Source organism: Caretta caretta, chromosome 2 (assembly GCF_965140235.1).
Source record: "Caretta caretta isolate rCarCar2 chromosome 2, rCarCar1.hap1, whole genome shotgun sequence".
NCBI lineage: Eukaryota > Metazoa > Chordata > Testudines > Cheloniidae > Caretta > Caretta caretta.
Window position 1 is genome coordinate 200,111,447 of NC_134207.1, and position 22,562 is coordinate 200,134,008.

General features: G+C 43.9%; 3 protein-coding genes across 7 annotated transcripts in view; 1 reads left to right on the top strand and 2 right to left on the bottom strand.

Annotated features, from left to right (window-relative positions):
* Positions 1 to 1,670: 1,670 nt before the first annotated feature.
* Positions 1,671 to 22,562, bottom strand: part of RPL15 (ribosomal protein L15) — a 153,642-nt gene continuing 132,750 nt past the window's right edge. Inside the window, exons 1-4 of one of the 3 annotated variants that reach the window (XM_075125747.1) lie at positions 8,671 to 8,727; positions 7,196 to 7,377; positions 6,000 to 6,136; positions 1,671 to 2,026 (exon numbers count right to left, since the gene is read on the bottom strand). In XM_075125747.1, the coding sequence (XP_074981848.1) occupies positions 1,721 to 2,026; positions 6,000 to 6,136; positions 7,196 to 7,367 (615 nt within the window). In that variant the 5' untranslated portion in view covers positions 7,368 to 7,377; positions 8,671 to 8,727 and the 3' untranslated portion in view covers positions 1,671 to 1,720. Of the gene's footprint in view, positions 2,027 to 5,999; positions 6,137 to 7,195; positions 7,381 to 8,670; positions 8,728 to 22,562 lie in introns of those variants that run through there. The other 2 variants (XM_048838589.2, XM_075125748.1) reach the window with 2 other exon arrangements.
* Positions 9,893 to 16,248, top strand: NKIRAS1 (NFKB inhibitor interacting Ras like 1). Its single transcript, XM_048838597.2, has 3 exons — positions 9,893 to 10,048; positions 13,547 to 13,788; positions 15,802 to 16,248. The coding sequence occupies exons 1-3, from the start codon at positions 9,955 to 9,957 to the stop codon at positions 16,039 to 16,041; spliced, it is 576 nt and encodes a 191-aa protein (XP_048694554.1). The 5' UTR covers positions 9,893 to 9,954; the 3' UTR covers positions 16,042 to 16,248.
* The window catches only part of LOC125631627 (ubiquitin-conjugating enzyme E2 E1), a 63,648-nt gene continuing 61,967 nt past the window's right edge, over positions 20,882 to 22,562 (bottom strand). For all 3 annotated transcript variants that reach the window (XM_048838594.2, XM_075125746.1, XM_048838595.2), the window contains one exon: positions 20,882 to 21,715. In XM_048838594.2, the coding sequence (XP_048694551.1) occupies positions 21,618 to 21,715 (98 nt within the window). In that variant the 3' untranslated portion in view covers positions 20,882 to 21,617. The remainder of the gene's footprint in view (positions 21,716 to 22,562) is intronic.

Consider the following 22,562-nt stretch of genomic DNA (forward strand, 5'->3'; position numbering starts at 1 on the left):
GTCAGCATGCTGTCTTGTAAGTTCAGATGGCAGCAGACCCCTTCCTCCCTCTCTCACACACACAGCATTCCACAGTAACTGCTTGCTTTGTCTCGGAACAGATAAGCAGCTGGCTGTCAGAAACACAGCTTTCAAAGGGCATATCCGCATTCCAGCAGCGATTCAAAAACAATGACAAGAGTGGCCACTTGACTTAAGGGGATTACGGGATGTTTCCGGAGGCTGATCAGAGCGCAGTAAAGCAACACCTTGTTCACACTGGTGCTGCAGTGCTCCAGCGGGGGCGCAGCAAAAGTTATTCTACTCGCCGAGGTGGAGTACCAGCAGTGCAGTAGCTGCGGAGTCAGAGCGCTCTAAGTGCCTTGCCAGCGTGGACCGGTAGTGAGCTAGTGTGCCTGGGACTCCTTTATTGTGCTTTAACTCGCAAGTGTAGCCAAGCCCTAAGGCTTATAAACAAGCTGTCAGAGAAGTACACTCCCTTTGGAGTGCCTTCTCTTCAAATTAAAACCTTTTGAGACAGGCTATAATCAAACAAACAAAAAAACAACAAATTTATAGTCTTAGTAGTGTTTCCCCTGTGAACAAAGATTTTTTTCTAAATTTGGCTGCACAGAACTACTTCCTCATTCCCAGAAATTCTGTTCTTGGTTGTTTCTGGGAGGCCCTAGCTACTTTCAGGCTGTCAGTTAACCTGTTTCCTCAGCCTGGAGTCCCATGGCTCTCTCAGCCACGTTCCCTGTGGTCCTAGGCCCCAGTGGGCAACAGGCCCCATCACAGTCCAGCTGCGTGGCACATTTCTGTGAGAATGCATCATTACTCTCTCTACTCCCAGTGTTATGAATGAAGTATACTAGGAAACCAGATTACATTTCTTGGGGGGGGGGGGGGGGGGGGTTAGGTTGCATTGTTCCAAAACGGGTGAATGAATACATCTGTTCCATGTAGAATAGGCACATCAAAGTAAATAAATCAGAAGAAAATGCCAGAAGACCTATAAAGAGCAACGGAACACAGCAACAGAGTTCCAGTCTGGAAAAGCTGAGCAGACACTGAAGAACTGCAGGAAATACTCACCAAGCCTGTATCTTTGAACATAAGTCACTGTGTGAACTTATGAACTGGGCATTTAAAATGCATATTTTAATGAAAACAAGTATCTTCATCCTAGATTTTAAATCCAGGTTTAGATTTAAGCACCTTATTGCAGATACCCAGGCTTGAAAACTTCTAATAGTATTAATTCATATTCAACAATTACAACTAAAAAAGTTTTGTCCCACTCACACTTAAGGAGCAGACATCACTCCCAAGCAAATTATGTTTTAAGCATCTTTCAGTTTACCATCTGACACCAATATAAAACAAAACTGGTATTTGGTTCACATCAGTGTGTGCATCATAGCTGGCCTCTTTGTTACCAGCCTCAGCAGAGAACACTGAATTGACATGGAAACCTCAACACCCTTTTTGACCATAATAGAACGGAGACGCTTGCACTGTTGCTCCTGCTTTACCTGTTGTGATTAGAGTTCTACTCTCCAGCAATGTCATTCTAGCACCCAATCATCAAGTTAAATTTTTTTGCCAGTCTTTTAAAATAAGGCAATACAACTATGACCTCCTTGAGAAAACCTGACTTCCCATTTTAAGTAATTAAGTAGAGACAGTGGTAAATTCAAGATCTCTCTCAAGCTTTATTAGATTGTGACATTTACAAGAATTAGCGATAACGGTGGAGCTGCAGGGTATTGCGTCTTCTCCATGCAGCGCGGCGGGAGCCACCAATGGTGTGATGGAATTTGTGGCCCTTGCCAAGACCACGACTCTTCCTGCCAGCTGATGTCAGCCCACGCATCTCTCTGTGTTTGTGAACTGGTTTGGTGATCCATTGGGTGTCAGGGTTGCGTCTGATGGCCTTGTGGAATGGATCAATCAGGATTACCTCAAAGAACTTGTATGTGGAATCTTCACCCACCCAGTAGGAGTTCAACACTCTTAGAGCCCCACAGTGGCGACCAGCACGCTCCTAGACAACAGGGTAAAAACAAGAGTTCATACAAGGGTAGAAGGAGAGAAATTCTTTAGGACTGTGCACACAGGGCTCTAACTAGAAATATAAAATTAGGAAAGGGACAATTGAAATTTATGGCACTTAACCCAGGTTCTCGTCCCCAAAAAACCGTGAAGAGGACAGAATACAACAAAAAAGGGACAACAATTAACAAAAGAACTTGAGACTGGAAAGCAGTTTGGAAGGATTCTCACGTGTGAGAATTAATGAAGAATTAAGGGGAAAAGTGTTTGGTGGACATAAGAAAGGAGACTGCTTCACAGCATAGATGCACAATGATGGCAAAGAGTAGGAATGGAAAAAAAAAGATAAAGGATACATTAAGGAGATGACTAGGAGGAATGCAAGGAATTAAAGACTGAACAGGAAGAATTGAGAGCAAAGGTGCGGCTGGAGACAAGATTATATGCCACAGTTACAGGCACCAAAAACCTGAATGTGGCAGACAGGAAGTCAGTTAAGGCAGTGGTGCGCAAACTTTTTCCAGTTGCAAACCCCTCCATTAATGGAATCTGTCCATGTCTCCCCTCCATTATTGCACAGCCAAGGCTTCCTCACAGCAGTGGGCTGCTTCTACCTTGCAGCCAGGAGGCATTGCTAGGGCAGGGCCAATACCTGCTCTTCTGCTCCTCCCACCTCAGCTTTTCCGTGTGGGGGAAGACGTGTGTGATGGTCTCTGATGGTGGAGCCAAGGTTGGGCACAGAAGCTGCCTGGAGCAGAAATTGCACAGCACACTGACCCATGTCAGGAGGTGGAGGAGGAGTTGGCGTTCCCTCCCTGCCCCCTTCTACTGTGGAGGCTGACCTGGGCCCTGCTGCATGGGGCTGGCATGAGCCACCTGGCATCACCGCTTGCTTCCAGAACAGTCCTCCATGCCCACCGGGGGAGGGGGGGAGGGAATCACACCCCACAGTTTGTGCACCACAAAATCAAGGAATTTAAAGGAGAAGGATTATATGACATGAGTGTCATCAGGTTACTGGACATGTATTAGGCTATGAAAGTCTTCTGAGGGAAGTGATGGAAGCCTCATTAACTGGACACCATCTTATACTAGAGAAAACATACACACAAAAATCACTACAGGGAATAATCCTGTATTGATTGGAAGGGAGGACGGGAAGAGAAGTGTTTTCCTTCTCTCAAACTTCTATGGAGGGCTGCTGCCCACTTTGTCTGAGACACAACATCCTCTCTCCATTAACGGATGGCCAAGAACACTGCAGCTCAGTTTTCAAAGAAAGAAGAGAAAGGAAAGACCTATTGGGTCATCTAATCCTGCCCCCTCCCCAGACAGTTTTGGACTGTTCTCTTTTTACTTTTGTTAGTGCTGTTCAGTTTAATATTAAGCATGTGTAACCAGAAAACTTTCAGCACTACCCATGAGAGATTACGCCACAGGCCAACAGATCTCCCTGACATCCCACTCCATTTCCAGTCCTGCAGCAAGAAGTGAGGACCTAGTACAACTATTATATATGAAACAAAAAGCAAGGACATGAAGCCATGTTTCAGCATCAAAAGGAGCAGAAATGGGCATTACATTGGTTTTTCCTTGCAGTTAAATCAATGTAATATTCATCTTTTTTACACTCCATCCAAAAGTTAGAACACTGCATCACAAGCATTCCTGCCTACAGACAAAGCCTCAATAATGATTGAAATAGACTAGCAGTAAAAGTTGTCTATGCAAAAACGTATACAAAATTAAGTAAACTGGTGTCTAAAGAGCTGGAAACCTGGCTAGTCCTTTAAAGTGATCAGAACTAATTAGATCAAAGGTCTAATTAGCATGACGCAGACAGATCTGAAGACCTTGCAATTTTTAAAAAAAACAAACAGTGACTTGCTCAAAGACAACCTGGATCACAGTTTAGATTGCCAAAAAGGAAATAAATTATTTTCTCGACAAAAGTGGCACTTTACAGGAAAGAGGGAAGTCAGAACATTCCTGATATACAGAAATACTTTTCAGGGTAAAGATAGACAAAACACACAACAGGAGACAATTTCAGACAGGCTTTGACTTATAAAGAACAAGTTAACTGTTTTCTCAGATATTCTTTTTTTTTTCTTGGCATTACAAACCCCCACCTTCTCACCCCTGCCCATGGTCAAGAGAAACACTGGAGAAATGTCCCCCTCATGGAAACTACAAATCTACTGTCAGACACACAGCACCCCCCATTCTTACAATGTTGCCTTTTGTTTTTAGAAAGATTTGAGGGTATGAACTTGCTGTACAAAGGCAGTTCACTCCTCTCATCATTATGTAAAATAATGTATAGTTAAGGCTCTGATTTGGAAGATTGGTTGCACAGATGGAATTCAGGTCCTCCCAGTGTGATAGCTGGGATGACCCATGAACATCACATTTTAAGAGCACATTATGAGTGCATAACAAATGGAAGCACTTGAAGCTACCAAGTAGTCTGAAGTTTCTTTAGAACTGTCTAGCGCCCAGAAGGCTCTAATCATGGAAAAAGCCTACCTTTAAAAACCAATTAAAAAGGTCTAAGGGTGTATCAGGCAGTTTGTCTGCAACAAAACATTTATTTTTGGGTTGTTGGACAATTGGATATTTTTCTAACTCGCAGGATGGAATTCCATATTTAACACACAGTTTTAACATTTCCTCATGACTCATCTTTAACATTCTTTTGACAGTAATTAGGTTTAACTGAGTTCTCAACAATCTTTCAACCAAACTCTCTTCCATTACCAATTTCTGGCATCACTATAGCTTCAGTATTTCAGTAGCTAGTCATCAAATCCAGAGCTAAGTTAACCCACAAATAGTCTTTCAAGCTCTCAGGGTATCAGACTTTTTGTCCATGTTAGGGACACTTGTTTAATACAGCCCTCCCCACACCAAGTAAGGCAGATCAGACCGTGACTAGCAAATTGATTCATCAGCAGTTTTCTGTTAAACATTAGAGAGGTTTCGTTCGGTGGACTGTAAATGAGAACTTTACAGGGAAGGAATGGAGAGATACAAAACACCTTCCAACTATCAATTCAATAAGATAGGGGCACTCTCAAGCTGTGGGCCACAGCACATGCCCTGATCATATGGTGTTAGCTCTTATACTGTATAAAGCACAACAATCCGTGCCCTGAGGCGGTTACAGTCTAAATCTGATCATACACTATAAACAGTATGTAATGAACTATGACAATAGCATGAAATACTGAGCAAAAGAATTGTTTTATGGTAGAATCCGATAGATGTTCTAATATATTCCCTGTTCTCTTATTATCCATAAACCTATCCTTTCCATGTATTCTAGGATTCTCTTCTCACCAGGTACCATTGTGTTGCTCCCTTGGTGTAGCAAGATGAAACTGACTAGGATCATGTTAGTTTCATGAAAATTATTTTATTTCTTGGCAAGCAGAGTATTCAGAAGCAACAACTCAGTTTAAATTCTTCAGCAGGAAAGCGATTAAGATTGCAGAATAAATATGCATACCATACCATGCATATCATAACAGCTTTAAACATCAGGAAGGGTTTGTTTGGACTATCTAGGTTACAGAGACCAAAAGCAAAGGTGAAAACATTCACCATAACATAGCTGAAGTTTCTTGATGTCAAACCCCCTTATTTAATGAAGGCTATACACTGTTGCTGGCTGTTCTATTGTATGCATAGGACAGCTGCATTGACAAATTCGGTGACTGTTCTGGCATTAATGTGCAGTGCAAATGACTTGTCAGGTTAACTTCTCTGCACACTAGTTTCCCTATCTGTAAAATAAGAAATGGATAAAGAATCCTACACAAGTACTCTGGTACTATCATTAGTTGTGATCTTCTACGTTACAGAGGAAATCACTCTTTTTGGTCAAGAAGGATATTCAGAACCAGTGCAACTCAGCCCCCCAAAGAAGCTGCTATTGAGTGACACAAAGGAAAGACACTTACCTCTGCTACAGATTGCAGGCTCCGGGCAAATTTCAGCTGGTTAACACCATGATTTACAGGTTTACCATAGGTAGCACCTTTCGGGACTGGGCGTTTACGACCACCACGACGAACACGAATGCGGTAGATAACATAACCTGTAAACACCATTTTTTAAAAACAGAGTTTCTTGGAACTACAGACTTCTGATAACCTTTCAGTCACTAATTATGCTTTTACACTTCCCCACTGGGGCTATACTTCTATGCTATCGCAAGTACTGTTTTTGTACAATAATTTTCACCCACTGCTCACCAAGTGGTACAGAATATTAAGAACTTGTCTGCACTAGAAAGTTTTGTTGTTTTGTACAGTTAAAGTGGCAAAACTCCCCAAGTAGATAGCTCCACTGGCATAGAGTATTCTGGTTTGGGAACTGAAATAACCTACGATATAAAGTACATTTATACAGGCTTTTACCTGCGTGTTACCCCCTAAATTCCCTTCCATCCCCACAAAAATGCTTCACCCAAGTTTAGTGTTTTTAACCCTGGCTAGCTGGGAGCATTGGATTACCCAGGTTCCACTTGGGTAGTTTGCAGCAAGGATAAAGACTATATCACTCAAGTGCTGATAGGCCTCCAGTGCCTTCCCATAATTCCCTCTGTGCCCAGAAGGACAGACAAGGTTTCCCACAATTCACCGAGAAAGAATCAGGGCTCAGTTCATTGCAGAACATAGAACTAAGAGATCTGTCCCCAGAAGTGCTGGTGACACACAGCAAAGAATGCAGCACCAGTGAAAACACAGTAACTTGACTGTGGCTGATCTATACCTGAGCTAGATTAAACCGGATGCTGAACACCCAGGCTAACTCAGCAGTGAAGATATACCCTAAGAATAAGGGGACTTCAATCTCCATATGTATTTAGGCTGTGGTTAGCGTCTCTGCTCAAAGTGCCAATGGGGGTGCCAATTAAGAGTTAACTTACTTTCTACTTGTATGTGTCCACAACTCATATGGTAACTTGGTATGATACCAAACTACTTTCACACAGGAAACAAAGTTAAACTCTCAGTGAAGAGCATGATTAAGTATGCAGCACGCTCCCATCTACACTGATTCATTAATATTCAATCATGGAAGGAGCCATCAAAAACCATTAACATTGTACCACTAAAGCATGCTGACCTCACACCCTTTTAGTTCTAGTTACCTTGTTTAGCCTTATATCCAAGTCTACGGGCTCTGTCTGGCCTGGTTGGTCGGGGAGCTCGATGTAGGGCAGACAACTGGCGATACTGCCAACAGCGGACACGCAGGAGGAAACGCATCACATCTGACTGCTTCTTCCTCCATAGCTCTTGGATGTATTTGTAAGCACCCATGTTTGTTTACCTGCTGAATTAGAGATCTGTGTGAGCTTGCAGAGTCTTTCCAACCAAAAAAATATAACATCACACAGAGAGAATAAAAAATATGCTGCCTTATGTGAACACATTTCCAAGGCTCCCTATACATATGTCAGGCATAATGACACTGTTAAAGCAGCACACATCCAGGATTCTGGAGATCTGTAACTAACCCCACACATACCGATTATCATCCTGAAGTTTCCTCTCCTTTTTATCTGTTTATGTCTTTATACCTCAAACTCTTCAGGGCAGAGACTTTTTTCCTTTGTGAACCTGTGAACCTACTCAGCATGTTTTGGCTGCTACCACAAACTAATAATATCTGACCTGAATTTTAGTTATTGCTCTGTAAATTTAAAACTTCAGGGAAGTCATGCTGGGTCTCAGCTTCTTCACCTAACGAAAAGCTTACTTTATTGGTATCTCAAATACTTTGAGATCTTCAGGAGATCATTAAAATTCTGCAAAATATTCAAGAAGCCACTTATCCCATTCAGCATAGTTTTGCAGGTCTCACGGGAAGTCACAATGCAAATTTAATTCAGCCATGTCAAATTCAACCCTCAAAAATATCTCACCCTGCGACAGCTTGATTTATAAACAAACCCACATTTCTGGTTATCTTCCCTTCTTGTGCTAAGAGTTCTGGCTTCCCATCTACCTATATTGGGTGGTATTTGCTACACCAGTCCCTCTCTCTGCTTTCAATGCGGCGGTTTAAGAAGCCTTTGCTGATCTACAGGGTGCAAATACCTGCCTGTATACAGCAGCACAAACTAGTAAAAGTAAAGCCAAGCTGAATAACTGGACTCAGTATCGACTCAGTATCTACCCCCCACCCAGGCTCCTCCTCAGTGAGGCTCCCCCACGATACAGCCCTAAGGCTTGGCTGCCCCTGGACCCTAGAGCGACACGCCCCTCCCCGCACACACGTCAGTCAGAAGCTGTCACCCCCATCCGTTACACTCGAAGGGCTGCCCAACAGCAGCCAGCTCAGAGAGGCCTAGACACCCGCTGCACCCCCCTCCCCAACCCTGTCATGGCTGTTCAGAGGCCCAGCCACCCGCACCTGGCCGCCCAGTAGGGCTCCCCACTCAGCTCGCCGCGGCCTGCGCCCCAGGCACCCCCCACGCAGCGGGGAGGCCCGGCCCGACCCATCTCCTGCCGCCCGGGCCCTCGCCTGCGCACGGAGCGGAGAAGGAGGGACGGATGGGCGGCTCCCAACCTCCGATGGGGTCGGATGCAGTCAGCAGCCCAGCACAGCGCAGACACTCACCTGATGGCGCCCGAAGCCGGAAAGGAAGAGGGCTACCTCCCACCGTCCTTTGCGGCCCCCTATCGCTTCCGGCCCTAGCGCTGGGACCTGCTGGGAAACGTAGTTCTGAGGGGGCCAACGGCTCTGATTGGCCTAACCTCCTCCGCCCCGCCCCCCTCGCCACATGCCAATAAAAGGAAGGGGCGGGGCTGTGATTACAAATCGGGCTGTGGGTGGGCAGGACTCGAGGAGGCGCCCCGCTCCCAAGGTGGGAGGAGCATCTTTCTGCGCGGGTGGGGGTCCGAGCTCCCGCCGTGTTCTTGGGGCGGGCGCTGTGGGCGGAGCCCGGCCCGAGCTCTCGGAGAGGCTGGGCGGGGTGTGCGGGGCACGCGGCAGCTGCTCTGCCAGCTCAGGGTCCCCGCCCCCTCCTGCCAGGGGCGCCCCCTGTCGCTAGGCTAGTAGCCGCAGAGAAGGGCGGACCTGGGGCCTGCTTGCTGGGCTAATAGCCCCTGAGAGAGCTTCCCTCTCAGCAGCCTCCCGGCCAGCTGGCACCTGCATGCCCGCGGCGCCTTCTCTGCCCCGTCTCCGGGCCAGGGGTCCCTGCACATCCAGCCATGACAAAGTCGCAAGTCAGGGCCCCCACCCCCAGCCGAGAGTGCCCTGTACGCAGCTGTTATCGGCCCGCCGGTGTCTGAGCTTTTGGGGGGCACTGCTGCCAGCATTTCCCTGTGAACGTGAGGGCAAGATGCATGCTTGGTTTGAAACGCAGGCCCAGGCGCTCACGTGTTCCCAGGAACTGGCGTGATCAGATCAAAATATATATATATATATATATATATATGAAACCCACAATGTGGTGGTGGGAGTTGGCAGCACCGCACAGGCCGTGTGCTGGGTGCTGTACAAACACAAAAGCAGGCACAGTCCCTGCCCTGAAGAGGCTGCAAGGCCTTGATCCTGCAACTATGTAAGCAGGTGTGTAACTCTACTTGGGTGAACGGCCCCCTGGAAGTGGAGGGAATTGCTTGCCTGAGTAAACTTAAATGTGTGTAAACGTTGGAAGGCTTGAGGCCTAAAATGTGGAGGGGGAGCAAATTGCATTGTTCTAGAAATACCAGCTGCTGGTGACCTCTTCAGATAGAGCTCTGCTTCAAAATCAACTCCATGGCTTGTTGAACTGCATAATTAAAATATACTGAAGCACTAAATGTTTCAGTGACTTTGCTGTTAATGTAATGTCTTAAATATAACAGATCCCTGTGCTTGAACAGGATTTATTTGCTGACTTTGCTATCCTGAAATAAGATGGGAAAGGGCTACAAAGTGGTGATTTGTGGAATGGCATCAGTGGGAAAAACAGCAATTTTGGAGCAGCTTCTCTATGGAAAGCATACTGTTGGTGAGATGTTTTCCATTTTTATGATATTCCAACAAGTTTTAGGGGTACCAATCCGGCCTTTATTTTCCTTGCCTTTACTGAGGTGAAGGGGGAGAATGAACATGGTGTTGGTTTTTAGTAGCGATCAGTTTTCTGGAACTCTTCTGAATACTGTTTTAAGTCTTCTATATCACCTCTTCATGGACACTTGCAAAGTAACCATAAAATTGGCTGTGTGGGTGTGTGTGCGTGTGGTGGTGGTAGTGGTGGGGTTTGCTTGCTCTTCTTGCTGCTTAACATAAAAGTTTAAAAGAGGAAAAAAAGATGAAGATTGGAGGGTGTAATGTGTTCTTTCTGCCTGTTTTTTGACACTAGAAATTCTGGTCTTCCACCTGGGAGACTATATTGATGCCTGTAGAATGAGTAGACTTATTACATCTGAGATGTAGTAGATACAGATACCTAGAATAGGAAACCTGCTAAATTGAGAGGGGAGGTGATTTCACTTTTGTAGACTGTTTAAAATGTAGTTTTAGTTGTGGTTGACACCTGTTTAGCAGAACATCTGGTAGATAGGCTGTGAATTCCATAGCACCTGGCACTCTTCAGGCTGACTTGTCTTGAGAGAGCAGACTAGAGCAGTGACTGGTTAACTTCTCCAAAAGACGTCTGGAAAGGCTTTTGAAATATTCCCTCTGTTCAGTAATGTCTCAGATGGAGGTCATCCCTGTACTTTGAGGTGCCTATGGCCCCTCTGTTTCTGCCAAAGCTTATCAGCTATGAGACAAAAGGATGGTGAGAACTTCAGTTCTGTTGAAAATGCTTCTTTTCTTTATATCTCTGCCTCCTGACCGCAAAAGGCGGCCCACCACTATGTGTACTATGTCCAGCTCCGCACATCTGCTTGGATCCTCCAGCACACAGTCCTTTGCGGGATAGAAGCCTAAAAGCTGTATGGTGAATTGTAGAAATATAGATAATAGCAAATGTGCTTTGCCAAAATCCCCTCATATACATACAATCTGAGGTGGGATTTTCAAAAATGCCCAAGGAACACAATGGGAGCATGGATCCCATTAAAGGACAATGACACTTAGGCTCCTAAGTCACTTGGACACTTCTGAAAACCCCACTTTTTTGTAATCTGTTTTGCTTATTTGCAGGTTCTTTGTGCATTGTCTAAGTTTACTATAAAGAAAAGGAGTACTTGTGGCACCTTAGAGACTAACCAATTTATTTGAGCATAAGCTTTCGTGAGCTACAGCTCACTTCACCATTCACTGTCAAATATTTATTGAACAATGGCAGTCAGTATCTGTGATCCTTACTCTTTGTATTTCTAAATTGCAAAACCATTTACACTAAACAGAATTTTACAGTGTGCCTAGTCTGCTACAGATTAAATTTGCGAGCATGTTTCTTGCATAGTGTTGATTAGCAATGTAAACAAGGATTCTTGCTCCCGACCCCCTGGACTCTCCGAGACTTAGGCTAGTTAGTAATGCTATAAATGACGTGCCTTTCCACCCCCGTAATCTTTAGCTTTGTTTTATAACAGTTGTAACAAGGCCTAAGAAAAATGTCTGTAGGCAGATTGTACGAACCAACAACTGTAAATACTCTTGGCAGCATGATTTCAACCATAGCATTGTCAGGTGGTTCTGTCCTCCTCTTTCTCCAGCTGATGCATGCAAGTCTAAGATTACTAATAATCTTCAAAGGTGGGTTATTCTAACTGGGGGAAATTCCCACTACATGAATGGCCAGCAGGAGGCCTATGTGCCACCAGAAACTGGGAATGAGCGACTGGGGATGGATCACTTGATGGTTACCTCTTCTGTACATTCTCTCTGGGGCACCTGCCACTGGCCACTGTTGAAAGACAGGATACTGGGCTAGATGGACCTTTGGTGTGACCCAGTATGACCGCTCTTACGTTTTGAGTGGCACATGGGCCTGGTGCTACCCTTTTGCAGAGGCCTGAATTTCACCCATTGAGACTACTGGTGTGTAAATTCCTATGCCTCAGAGAAGTCCTTAAGGTCCTCCATTGTTACTTATTCTCACTCCCACTCTTAGCTCTTTCCAGCATGAAGGACTTCATTTCCACCCCTTTCTCATCAGGTAAGATGGTACAGACATATCTGTTGCTGCTTCCATTATGTTGATTGGGAGGAACGGTCACATGTACACTGACTGGAGGCAGAGAGCAGGAAGAAATTATTGTTCTCTGAAGGGATTCAATTAGCCACCTAGTTTTTAAAAATGCCCTAGCACACCCTTCTGCTACCACTTTCCTGAATCAGATCTACAACCTTATTTCGCACTCATTCTCTTTTTATTAATCAGTCCAATTTTTCCTTGTGCTGTTAGTCTTATGTCCTCATGTCAGTGTGGCTATAGTTGGAGGCAAGATCAAATAGTCTGGTCAGAGTTTGCCATGTATCTAATGGGAGCTGGATTTATGAAGACTAGAAAAGGAGGGAGGGAGTAGCGAGGAGAGCTTGTGCCACTTTTTTTCTGGAAACAAAGGTTGCATGCAGCAGCGGAAATAATCAGCACAGGTGTGGGTGGAATACTTCAGCATCTTTGTTGGCATGAAGAGTTTCAAATAGTGTTATTCAACATAGTAAAATCCTTATTTCTAAAAGTGTGTCAATATTGTCTAAAAATCGACAGAAAGCTATCCACCCTACAAGAACCAACAAGTGTATGTTTGTGGGTGTGCAATGGAGGCAGGAGATGACAAACTTTGGTAACAGAAAGTTTGTTTGAAAACTTGAAACTACTACTAAAACCACTGAGCTAGACTTGAAATTCTGAGATCTCCATCATGTCCTTAAGTTATGTAGATTCCCTGCACTCAAACATCCTTCAACCTTGCCGCTTATAGCATCATATGGCCTGAGTCTACCTGTTGGGTAGTTAGTACTTTACACAAGTAGTCCCATAGTATTAGTCCCCTTACTCTGCTTGTGGAGTAAGGTACTATTCAATATGAGGAAGGGTGACAACATTAGGGCTATAGGGACTAGATAGGTTGCTAAAGAAAACTTAATTAAGCCTTACAGTAGTAATTTCTTTAGTACTCCTTTTTCCTCTGTTATGCTGCCTGAGGGGCAAATTCTGACTCCTCCGCAGCTGGCTTTATACATAGAACAACTGGTACAGTTCTGGTGGGCAGGATTTGGGGAACCTGTGGGAAGGGCCAACTAAGTTATATCATCCTGAACTTATGCCCATAAAAATGTATTACATATATTAATGTACTGAATGTGTATGTGACATGGTCTCATTACTGTAAATAGCTAGCCTGTTGGTCTTGCTGAGAACATAATGGGATCTGAGTTCAAATCCTGGTCAAACCCATCCAAAAAAAAGTTTTTTTTTTAAATGGATTGAAATGCACTGTTGAAAGCCATGAGTATTAGTAGTTTTACTGAAGTATGAATAAATACTTACAGCATTACTTTACAGAATTTATTATAAGTTCTAACTTTTAGGGCTTTTTAAAAACAGGTTTAGAAGAAGGTGCAACATTGGAAGATGTGTATTTGGCTTCAGTCGAAACAGATCGTGGGGTTAAAGAACAGTTACGTCTCTATGACACTGCGGGTCTGCAAGAGGGAGTAGAGTTTCCAAAGCATTACTTCTCTGTTGCTGATGGTTTTGTTCTTGTGTATGCTGTGAACAGCCTTGAATCCTTCCAGAGAGTAGAAGTGATCAAAAAAGAGATTGACACAATCAGAGACAAAAAAGAGGTAAAAGCTTGATGCCTTAATTTCTTGGTCATGTCTGAAATAGCACAGTAATGGAAAGTTAAATTACACAGCAGTACAAAGGAAAGCAAATATTCCCTGCAGTCTTGGGCAATCTATACAGGAGAATTTCATTAATCCACACACTATATAATTGGCACAAAAGATAAATATCTTGCCCCTCTTCTCAGCAGAGATGTAATGTAGTATTTCATATGGACGGTAGTATAGTTTGTAAACTGATCAGGTGTTATACATGAAAACTAAAGTGCAGTGGATAAAACAATGTGGTCAGTTATCCTCATTTGGTTTTAGTGTCATACTTGCTCATTTATAAAATACAGTAGTTGACAATGGGTCTCCCAGACATTAGTCAATTAGCAAGGAGGATTTACTGTATTTCAGTCTGGCTGTTAAATCACTTGTGAAGAATGACTGCTGTATTTTCCCTTAGAAAGCTGCTAGTGTTAGCAGTTGATACAGTGTTGCAGCTCTTCTAGATGAACACCGCCTGCACAGTACACTTGTGTTTACCATCTTCTTAGAGTATCCATATATCCTTTAATAGTTCTCCCTGCTAAATGCCTTTAGCCAATAGGCCAGCAAAATAAAGCTCATTCAGGCAATAAAAAGGGAGGGGGTAACAGGCAGAATGTCATACCACTTCTTGCAAAACACAAGACGTACTTAATTAGTACTCAAAATGTATTCGGGGAGAGGGGAAAGGAATGGTTTGACAACGGTGCAACTTGCAGTCACAGAAGAGACAGATTAGCCATTGACCATAGTTAGTATCTTGTTTCCTGAGTGGGTTGCTGAAGTTATGTTCTTGAGGGTTATAGGGTTATTGTGCTTTTCTAAGTCAACTCCCCCCTTTCTGGGCAGATACAGAGCTGCTTATGTGTGGGTCTGGGAGGGCCTTCGTGGTAAATAAAAGATGCTGTGATCTTGACTAAAGCATGTGGTGGAAATGGTGGCCCTATGCAATACGAGTTAAAACATCAACAATATTGACAGAACTTAAAGCAGTAATCCTGACTTACTCAGAAGGTAACGCTCTGAGAGCTCTACAGGGAGTCGTAGAAGATATTAAAGCAAGAGAACCTGTGGTAAAGTACTTACAGACAGAAGAACCCCAGGAAAGAAACTGGAGGCATACGACATCCCAGAGTCTGCTCAACAGGAAAGAATAGTTAGGCCTGGCTACAGTAGAAACTAGTGCTGGCAGGAAGAGGGGAGGGGGAGAGAGAGAGAGAGAGAGAAGAAACAACCCAAAGCAAGAGGAGAGGGTTAGAATTAAAGGGACACGGTAATAAGTTTGAGTTCAGGGCTGTACAGAGCAGGGCTTCTCCAAGGAGTATATAATGTTGAGACAAAGTCCTCTGAAAAAATTTTATTAGTCTTAGCTTTTGTACCTAGTTTATACATCTCTCCTCCAGGACAATATGCCACTTGAGTGTGATATTTAGAGGGGGTGCCTGTATGTTGTTCTGAGTAGTGTGACAGCTTGTAGTAACATCAACAGGTTATCTTATGGAGGAAGAGACTTACTCTTCTTACGCTACAATCTGGGGCTTGGAAAGCAGCAGTCTGGGCCAGGTCTTGGCTGCCTTACTGCCTTGTATTGTCATCATCTGTGTGAGGCAGGTGTCAAACTGACATTCAAGAGCATTCTACGCTCTTGTCATTGGTGTGTGCAAAGCAAATGGAGAATCTGGCTGTAGAGCTTTGCTCATCACCAGAATGGATTTTCATCGGGTGATGTGTGACACTCCACTTTCCTGTCTCCCTCCGGTTGTGGGTAGCGATCGCCACCCACCTTGCTCCCAGCGCACTGAGTGACACAGGTTTAAACCCCACATTCTACTACTTCAAAATTCAGAACGTGTTTAGGGTGAGCCAAAATTAACGTAGAGACTAGATTGTGAACGGCCTAGCTCCTGCATGCTATTTAACAACTTTGATACAGTGATTGATATGCATATACCACCAGGACCTTTTTGCTCTTCTTTCTAGGTGACAGTTGTTGTCTTAGGAAACAAAACTGACCTCATGGAGCAAAGACAAGTGGAAACAGAAGTAGCCCAGCAATGGGCAAAGGCTGAGAAGGTGAGACTGTGGGAGGTGACAGTGACAGATCGGAAAACACTCATTGAACCTTTCACTTCACTAGCCAGTAAACTTTCCCAATCCCAGAACAAGTCAGCATTTCCTTTGCCTGGGAGGAAGAGCAAAGGCAATAACTGTGATAACTAAAAACCCCTATTCCAGGGGAGGCTATTCATCTGCTGCTGCAAGGGCCTGGTGTCTCTCTTTCTCTGCCATTTGTTTGGCATGTTTTTTCTGAGGCAGTACTGAATTCAGAATTAAAATCAGCAAAGTCATGAATGTAGCTGTCCTTCAAGTATTTTCTTGCAAAACCACAGCTGGTCACAGTCTTAAGCACAACACAAGGAAGCACTTTGTAAAAAGGTTATAATGGTCACTGGGGTGTTATAGTAGATCACTGCAGTGATGGCTGTCTATATCCCCACGCATGGCCATTTCAGGCTGCTACTGGGTCAAGTTCACAAGTGTACAATTAATAAACTACTCCATATGCAGCTGTCCAGCCTCTGTTCTTCCCCTTTTGCAATTGCAAAATCTCCTGGCTGCAGCAAAGGAGAAAGGGCTTACCTATCTTCCTATGGCTAGAGAAAAGGTATGTGTGATGTAGTTTCAGCCCCTTGGTGCCTCACTTACTACCCATGGGTGGTGTGTACAGTTGAAGTTCCAGCACAGCTGAGTGAGAATACTCTAGGAGGAGACGGACAAGAACATTGCCTACCTGGCAGGGGTATGCATCAGTGTTCCTGCTGCATGTGGAAATGGTGACATTCCATGAGTGATCCTCAGATAGGTCAGGCCTCACTTGCAACTAGCGATCAAAGGCTGGAACATGATGTGGCTTCCTTGTTGTTCCCCCTAGACTCATCCAATATGGAAAGTGACCTTTACTGTTATGTGGTATACAAAACAAAAGCTTGAGGAGCAATTAAAAAAAAAAATCTCTACCCTTGGGGAGGGTAGACTAACTATGTAAATTTTGTTTCACTTTTATATTGCTGATGTTAACTGAAGCAAAACTTGGTACCTGCTCTTGGTTAGATATCTGACAGTTTCATTGACAAGAGATGGTACAAATTCCCTGTTGCTAGTACTGTAGTTCTTAAGTCAACTGGAACCCTGCAACAGCTTAGGAAATATGGGAGAGAAAGGGCTGCAGTTACTACCCTTGCCCAGCAGAGCAATCATCAAACACTGCTGCTGTCTATCTGCACAGGGAAGTTACACCTCGTATTCTGTAGAAAGACTAAGGCTGTGTACATGCTACAGCTTAGGTTGGTATCCCCCCTCCCCTCCCCCCCAAGCAACGTAAATTACACCGACCTAAGCGCATGTGTGGACAGCATTGTGTCAGCAGAAGAGCTTCTCCCACCACCATAATTACTCCAGCCCTGTGGGCGGCAGTAGCTGTTGATGGGAGAGCTCTCTCCTGTCAGCTTAGAGCATCTGCACTACCCACCGGTGGGGCAGCTGCATTGGCTGTAAGTTCTGTAGTGTAGCCATAGCCTAAGTAAAGAACAGTGTGAAGCACTGTATCTCTTTGTGGAAGAGGCTTAATGAGTGTAGCAAGAGGCCTGCTAGTGGTGGGTATATCTAAAAGACAGCCAGCCAGCTCCGCCTGGCAGATCAGCAGAAATGCTTTTGCAGATCCCTCGGCTGTAAAAAGTGGCACAGCTTCCAACAGCAGATGCATATGATACTGAACTTGACCTCACAGGACGGATCAACACGTTTCAGAATTCCGCTCTCCTAACAATTTGAACAGGACTGAGGAGTGAGATAGAGCGAAAGCAGCAGGAGAGCAAATCATTTCCAGAGAGAGAGAGAGAAGCTGCTTGGAAAGCCAGATGAAAGAAACAGTGAACAGACAAGTGAAGTTCCAAACACTTCCAACTCAGTAACATTTTTGGTATTTTAAACAGTGTTGCACTGTCCTGAGTCAGCAAGACCTCAGTAGTTATTTGTGGTGACACTTAAGCTGCTGAGTACTGTCATTTGAAAGTCTCAATTTTGATGGCTGCACTAACCCTTTAAATATGTACCTGCAATATCCTTCTGCTACACAATGGTATGAATAACTCAGTGCAAAGTATGAACAGCGCGTAAGGGTGGTGCAATAATACAGTTTACCAAAATGAAGCAAGTTTTTATGATGGAGTAACTTGGATTACCTGTACACTTGAACCTGTTTTTTGTCTTGCCCTGTGAGGTAGTTCTGGATCATTGTTCTTCCTGTGCCCAAGGCGTATGACAAGAGAGTCAGCAATTACATCTTCAGTTATTCCTTATGAATGAGCAAGCTCCTGCTACACTCTGCTAGAACTTTGTACATGTTTCTGTTGAAGGATTGCAGCTGACTAAGAGCTTTGGTACTAGCAGAGCAGTAGTGGAACGCCACCCACTTTAACTTCCTGCTGACCTGTACATGAATCCTCCATGTTTCTCCACACATGGAGTGTTTGCAGGAGACCACTGACTGGCTTTGGAAGTGGGATGAAGAGAGGACTAATTTGTTCTACCAGCTGTGGTTCTCCAGCTTTTACATGCCATCATTGACCTGCCCCATGTTACCAAGTTTAAGGCACTCCCATCTCCCCATAACAGAGGAAGTAGGGTGTGCCACCCCTGCTGTCATAGCAGCAGGTGGAGAACCCATGCTGAGAATGGCAGATGAGTCAATCTCAGATCAGCCACATGGGCTTGCCAGGTGTCTAACCAAATGAAGTCACTACCTAATGAAGTCACCGCATAAGTGGGTGTTGTGTATTAGAGAGCAGAGAAAGCAGGCAAGATAAATAATGCTAGCATGTCAGAAGACCTTTAAGGTTGGAGAGTACAGTGTTACCATGTGGATCTGTACCCTATCCACTTCTGCACTGCATAGCCTGAATCCTATAGGGCAGCGGTGGCCAACCTGAGCAGGAGCCTGAATGTACCAATATTCGTTGCCAAAGAGCCACAGTAATATGTCCGCAGCCCCCTGTTAGCTCCCCCACCCCAGTGGCAGCTCTGCCAGTCAGCCCCCTCCCTCCCCACATCTCCCAATCAGCTGTTTTGTGGCATGCAGGAGGCTCTGGTGGGGAGGAGCGAGGGCATGGCAGGCTCAGGGGAGGGGCAGGAAGGGGTGGAGTTGGGGCAGAGCCAAGGGTTGAGCAGTGAATGCCCCCTGGCACATTGGAAAGTTGGCGCCTGTAGCTCCAGCCCCAGAGTTGGTGCCTGTACAAGGAGCCACATATTAACTTCTGAAGAGCCGCATGTAGCTCCAGTCACAGGTTAGACACCCCTGCTACAGAGAAAGTTCTATATTGTTTGCTCCCCTTGCTGTGATCCAAATGGCCTGATCCCTTTGTCTGAAGCAGAGGAAATCAGGTGGTAGTATGGCATCAATTTGCCACTGTAGCACTGGGAGGAGTCCTCTCATTGGCAATCCACCTTCCAGGCAGTAGCTAAGTCAATGGAAGAATTCTTCTGTTGATCTAACCCTCCCTGTAGGCAGCACTAGGTTATCTTAACTACATCTCTCAGGGGTGTGGATTTTTCACACCCCTGAGCCACACAGCTATGCAGTGTAACTTTTCAGTGTAGGCCAGGCCAAACTAACAACTCAGCACTGCTCTGCTTGGGCATTAAGAACCTAGGTGGTTTCTAACTGGTCTACACTGAAAACTTCTGTCAACCTAGCTACCATCTTTCAGGGAGATGGATCTACTACATGACAGGAGAACCCCAGAGGTTGCTTTAGTGACTGGCTATACTGAAGCACTACAGCCGTACCGCTGTGGCATTTTAAGTGAGAAGGCATTAGGGATTAGACAGGGTGACTAAGTAGTAGTTGGTCACCACATAAGCAAAAGAAAACCCAACACATTACTTTTCATTTGGTCAGACTAGATACTGGCATTTTTTTTTTTTTTTAAAAAAGCCCTTTTCTTTACAGGTCTGTCCTACTGCTTTTTAGCCACTCAGGGTTAGTGTCCTTTCTAAATACTACAGTCCCTTGCAGTAAAGTAGCTGATCTAGTTGTAGCCCTCAAACTGTTCGGAGTCGCTGGTGTTGTGTCCGAGTGAAACTTGCATATATGTACAGCTTTCTGCAGGATTAGTAGGTTTCTATGGGCAGTGAACTATTGCTGTTGAGAGTGTGGTTCAGTGACTACAGCAGGGAGGGGACGGACTGAGGCAAGGCTAGTGTGTTCTGTTCTTTGTTTTACCATTGATTCAATACCTGTTGAAGACTGATCACGTAGCTCCCTTACAGCTAGATTGTTGTCCCTATCCCTTACTTGGCTGTACAAGTGGCATTATCAGGAATGAGTTTTGCAACCCATCTCTTTTATGCCATTCCTTCTCCTCCTCCAACTGGAAGTACAGCTCCCTCTCTCATATTACAGCTGTGACAGACATTCCCCTCAGGGGCTCACCTGCAGCCCATCCTTAGTCTCACTGTTCCAGCTGCATTCTCTGCAGTTTTAGCTAATAGGCAGCACTTCAAAACCAGTTTTGGGAACAGTTAACCTTAAAGTTAAGAAGTTTGGAATGTTCAGCAATGTGCTGGGGCAGGGATGCTATGTAGACCCCTTCAGGTTCTACTGTACGGAGCTGGACTATTCCTACGGTAGGCAGTGTTGTGGCGGACCTGAAGAGCTCTGTGTATGCTCAAAAGCTTGTCTGTTTCACCAACAGAAGTTGGTCCCATAAAAGATATCGCCTCACCCACCCTGTTTCTCTATTCATGTGCTATCAGCCGGTACATACTAATGTAGAAAAAGCCTTTCAAAAATGGAAGCAGTAGGAGCTGCTTACTACAAAGCACCCATCTAGGCAAGTTTACTGCCATTGATAAATCAGTGCAGGGAACTCTTCCCTGAATGCTTTCAGACACCAGCTAGCTTACAAGGAAAAATAGTGGGTACTGAATATAGGTCTTTCATCAAAACATAGTGGGGAGAAGTTATTTCAGCAAAACAACAAAGCAGGTCACTAAGCGGGAGTCATTTTTTTACATATTTTTATTAGCACAGTAACAAATGCAGACTTAAGTAGCCCACAACATACAACCAATCCACTGAGTGACTCCTATTCCACGCCTTACATTTAAACAGCTTAAGGTATTTCACTACAGGTTGCCATAAATCCTGATTAAAACCTTTATTCTTTTCACAAAGGTAGATTGGCATATAAAATAATACATTAACTACTTCTCATTTCCTATATGAGGCCATATATCCACTCCTCCATATTACATATCATGAGATGAGTCTTTAAAAAGGAATTGTTAAATACCAGCACACCCTCCCAAGGGGAAAAAAAATCCCAACATCTTTTACAAAAACAAAAAGAAAAAACCCAGTGTGTAGAGTCTTCAAAGGACTTTTACATAAATGTCAACATATGTACCTGTACAAAATTAAGCTGTTTTATCTTTTACATATCGCAAGCAACTGAACCAAAAAAATGTTTAAGTTTACATTCTTCTTTTTACTATATGTGAGCTAAGATTGCTGAACTAATGACAGTCTTAAAATATGCTATTCCCGATTCTAGTTGTCTACTGTAGCAAGATACCTTAAGTTACAACAACAAAATCTTAGGAAATAAAAGACTGAATAAAATCTGTTATAGAAATACCCTACTCTTTACCAGCACCCTCCCTCCCCCCACTTCAAAATCAATAAGCAGCTCTTTCCATCACAGACAAATAATGCAAGAGTTTAACAAAAATCCATTTTATGTAGCATATCTCTTGGTCCACTGTCTGGCCATTCTGTCATGCTCTGCTCTGTTAGTCATATACTGAGTGGCAATACTTCCAACCAGGGGATCAGCTGAAAAGGAAAAAAAAAGTTCCTGCTCATTTTAGTTAAGAGAACTGGGAAAAACATAAAAGAAAAAGTTGAGAATTGGTCTGATGGGTTACCCAAAAGCACTCATTGGGGTGGTGGCGGGGAAGCGGGGAGAATACATGGTGGAACACTGACCCATTGTATAGTACATAGATTATTAGACTTTCCAAGTAGAGAACAGGTCTTAATTTGTATATGTAAATTTATGGTGCTTTATAAGTGATTGCTCAATGGGGGGGGGGGGAATTCACTAATTCAAGTTTTAAGGAGGTAAAAAAACAGATACTTATGCTTTGCCATCCTTGTAGGTTATATTGTAAACTTTACCTGATCTGTGTGCTTCAATTTCCTTTACCATTTCTAAAGCTGTATGCATGTCTCAGACACTAAGTGCACCTATATCAATATAAATCTGGCTTCCGTGAAAAGATTAGATCAGGTGTTTTTGGTGAAGTATACAGAGCATAACACCTTAGCTACTACACTTCTATAAAAGTTAGAAGAATTTCTATACGTTTTGCTTATTTTATATTACTGAGATATACTTTGTTAACTAAGCTGGACACAGGAGGGAAATATTAAATGTACTAAAAACAGTTCTTAACTGACTTAGGAATTACATTTTATATATATATATAAATATAAGATAAATTCCTAAAAATATAAATATGGTGGTGGGAAGTTTATTCTCGAATAATTTACTGTAAAGCTGAACTGGAGCTTCCAGGAAAAGTTGAGAAGATAACAGGCTGGAAGTTTCTTTGTGGTGGTAGTTTTTAAATACATGTAGTCTATTACCAAATCACTAGAATTTCAGATGGTGCAGACC

Bases quoted from the DNA above. Each gene is read 5' to 3' on its own strand.
- NKIRAS1 (XM_048838597.2), top strand. From the start codon at position 9,955: ATGGGAAAGGGCTACAAAGTGGTGATTTGTGGAATGGCATCAGTGGGA. The intron at 10,049-13,546 runs GTGAGATGTTTT...TTTTAAAAACAG, and splicing joins CTATGGAAAGCATACTGTTG to GTTTAGAAGAAGGTGCAACA. The intron at 13,789-15,801 runs GTAAAAGCTTGA...TCTTCTTTCTAG, and splicing joins CAATCAGAGACAAAAAAGAG to GTGACAGTTGTTGTCTTAGG.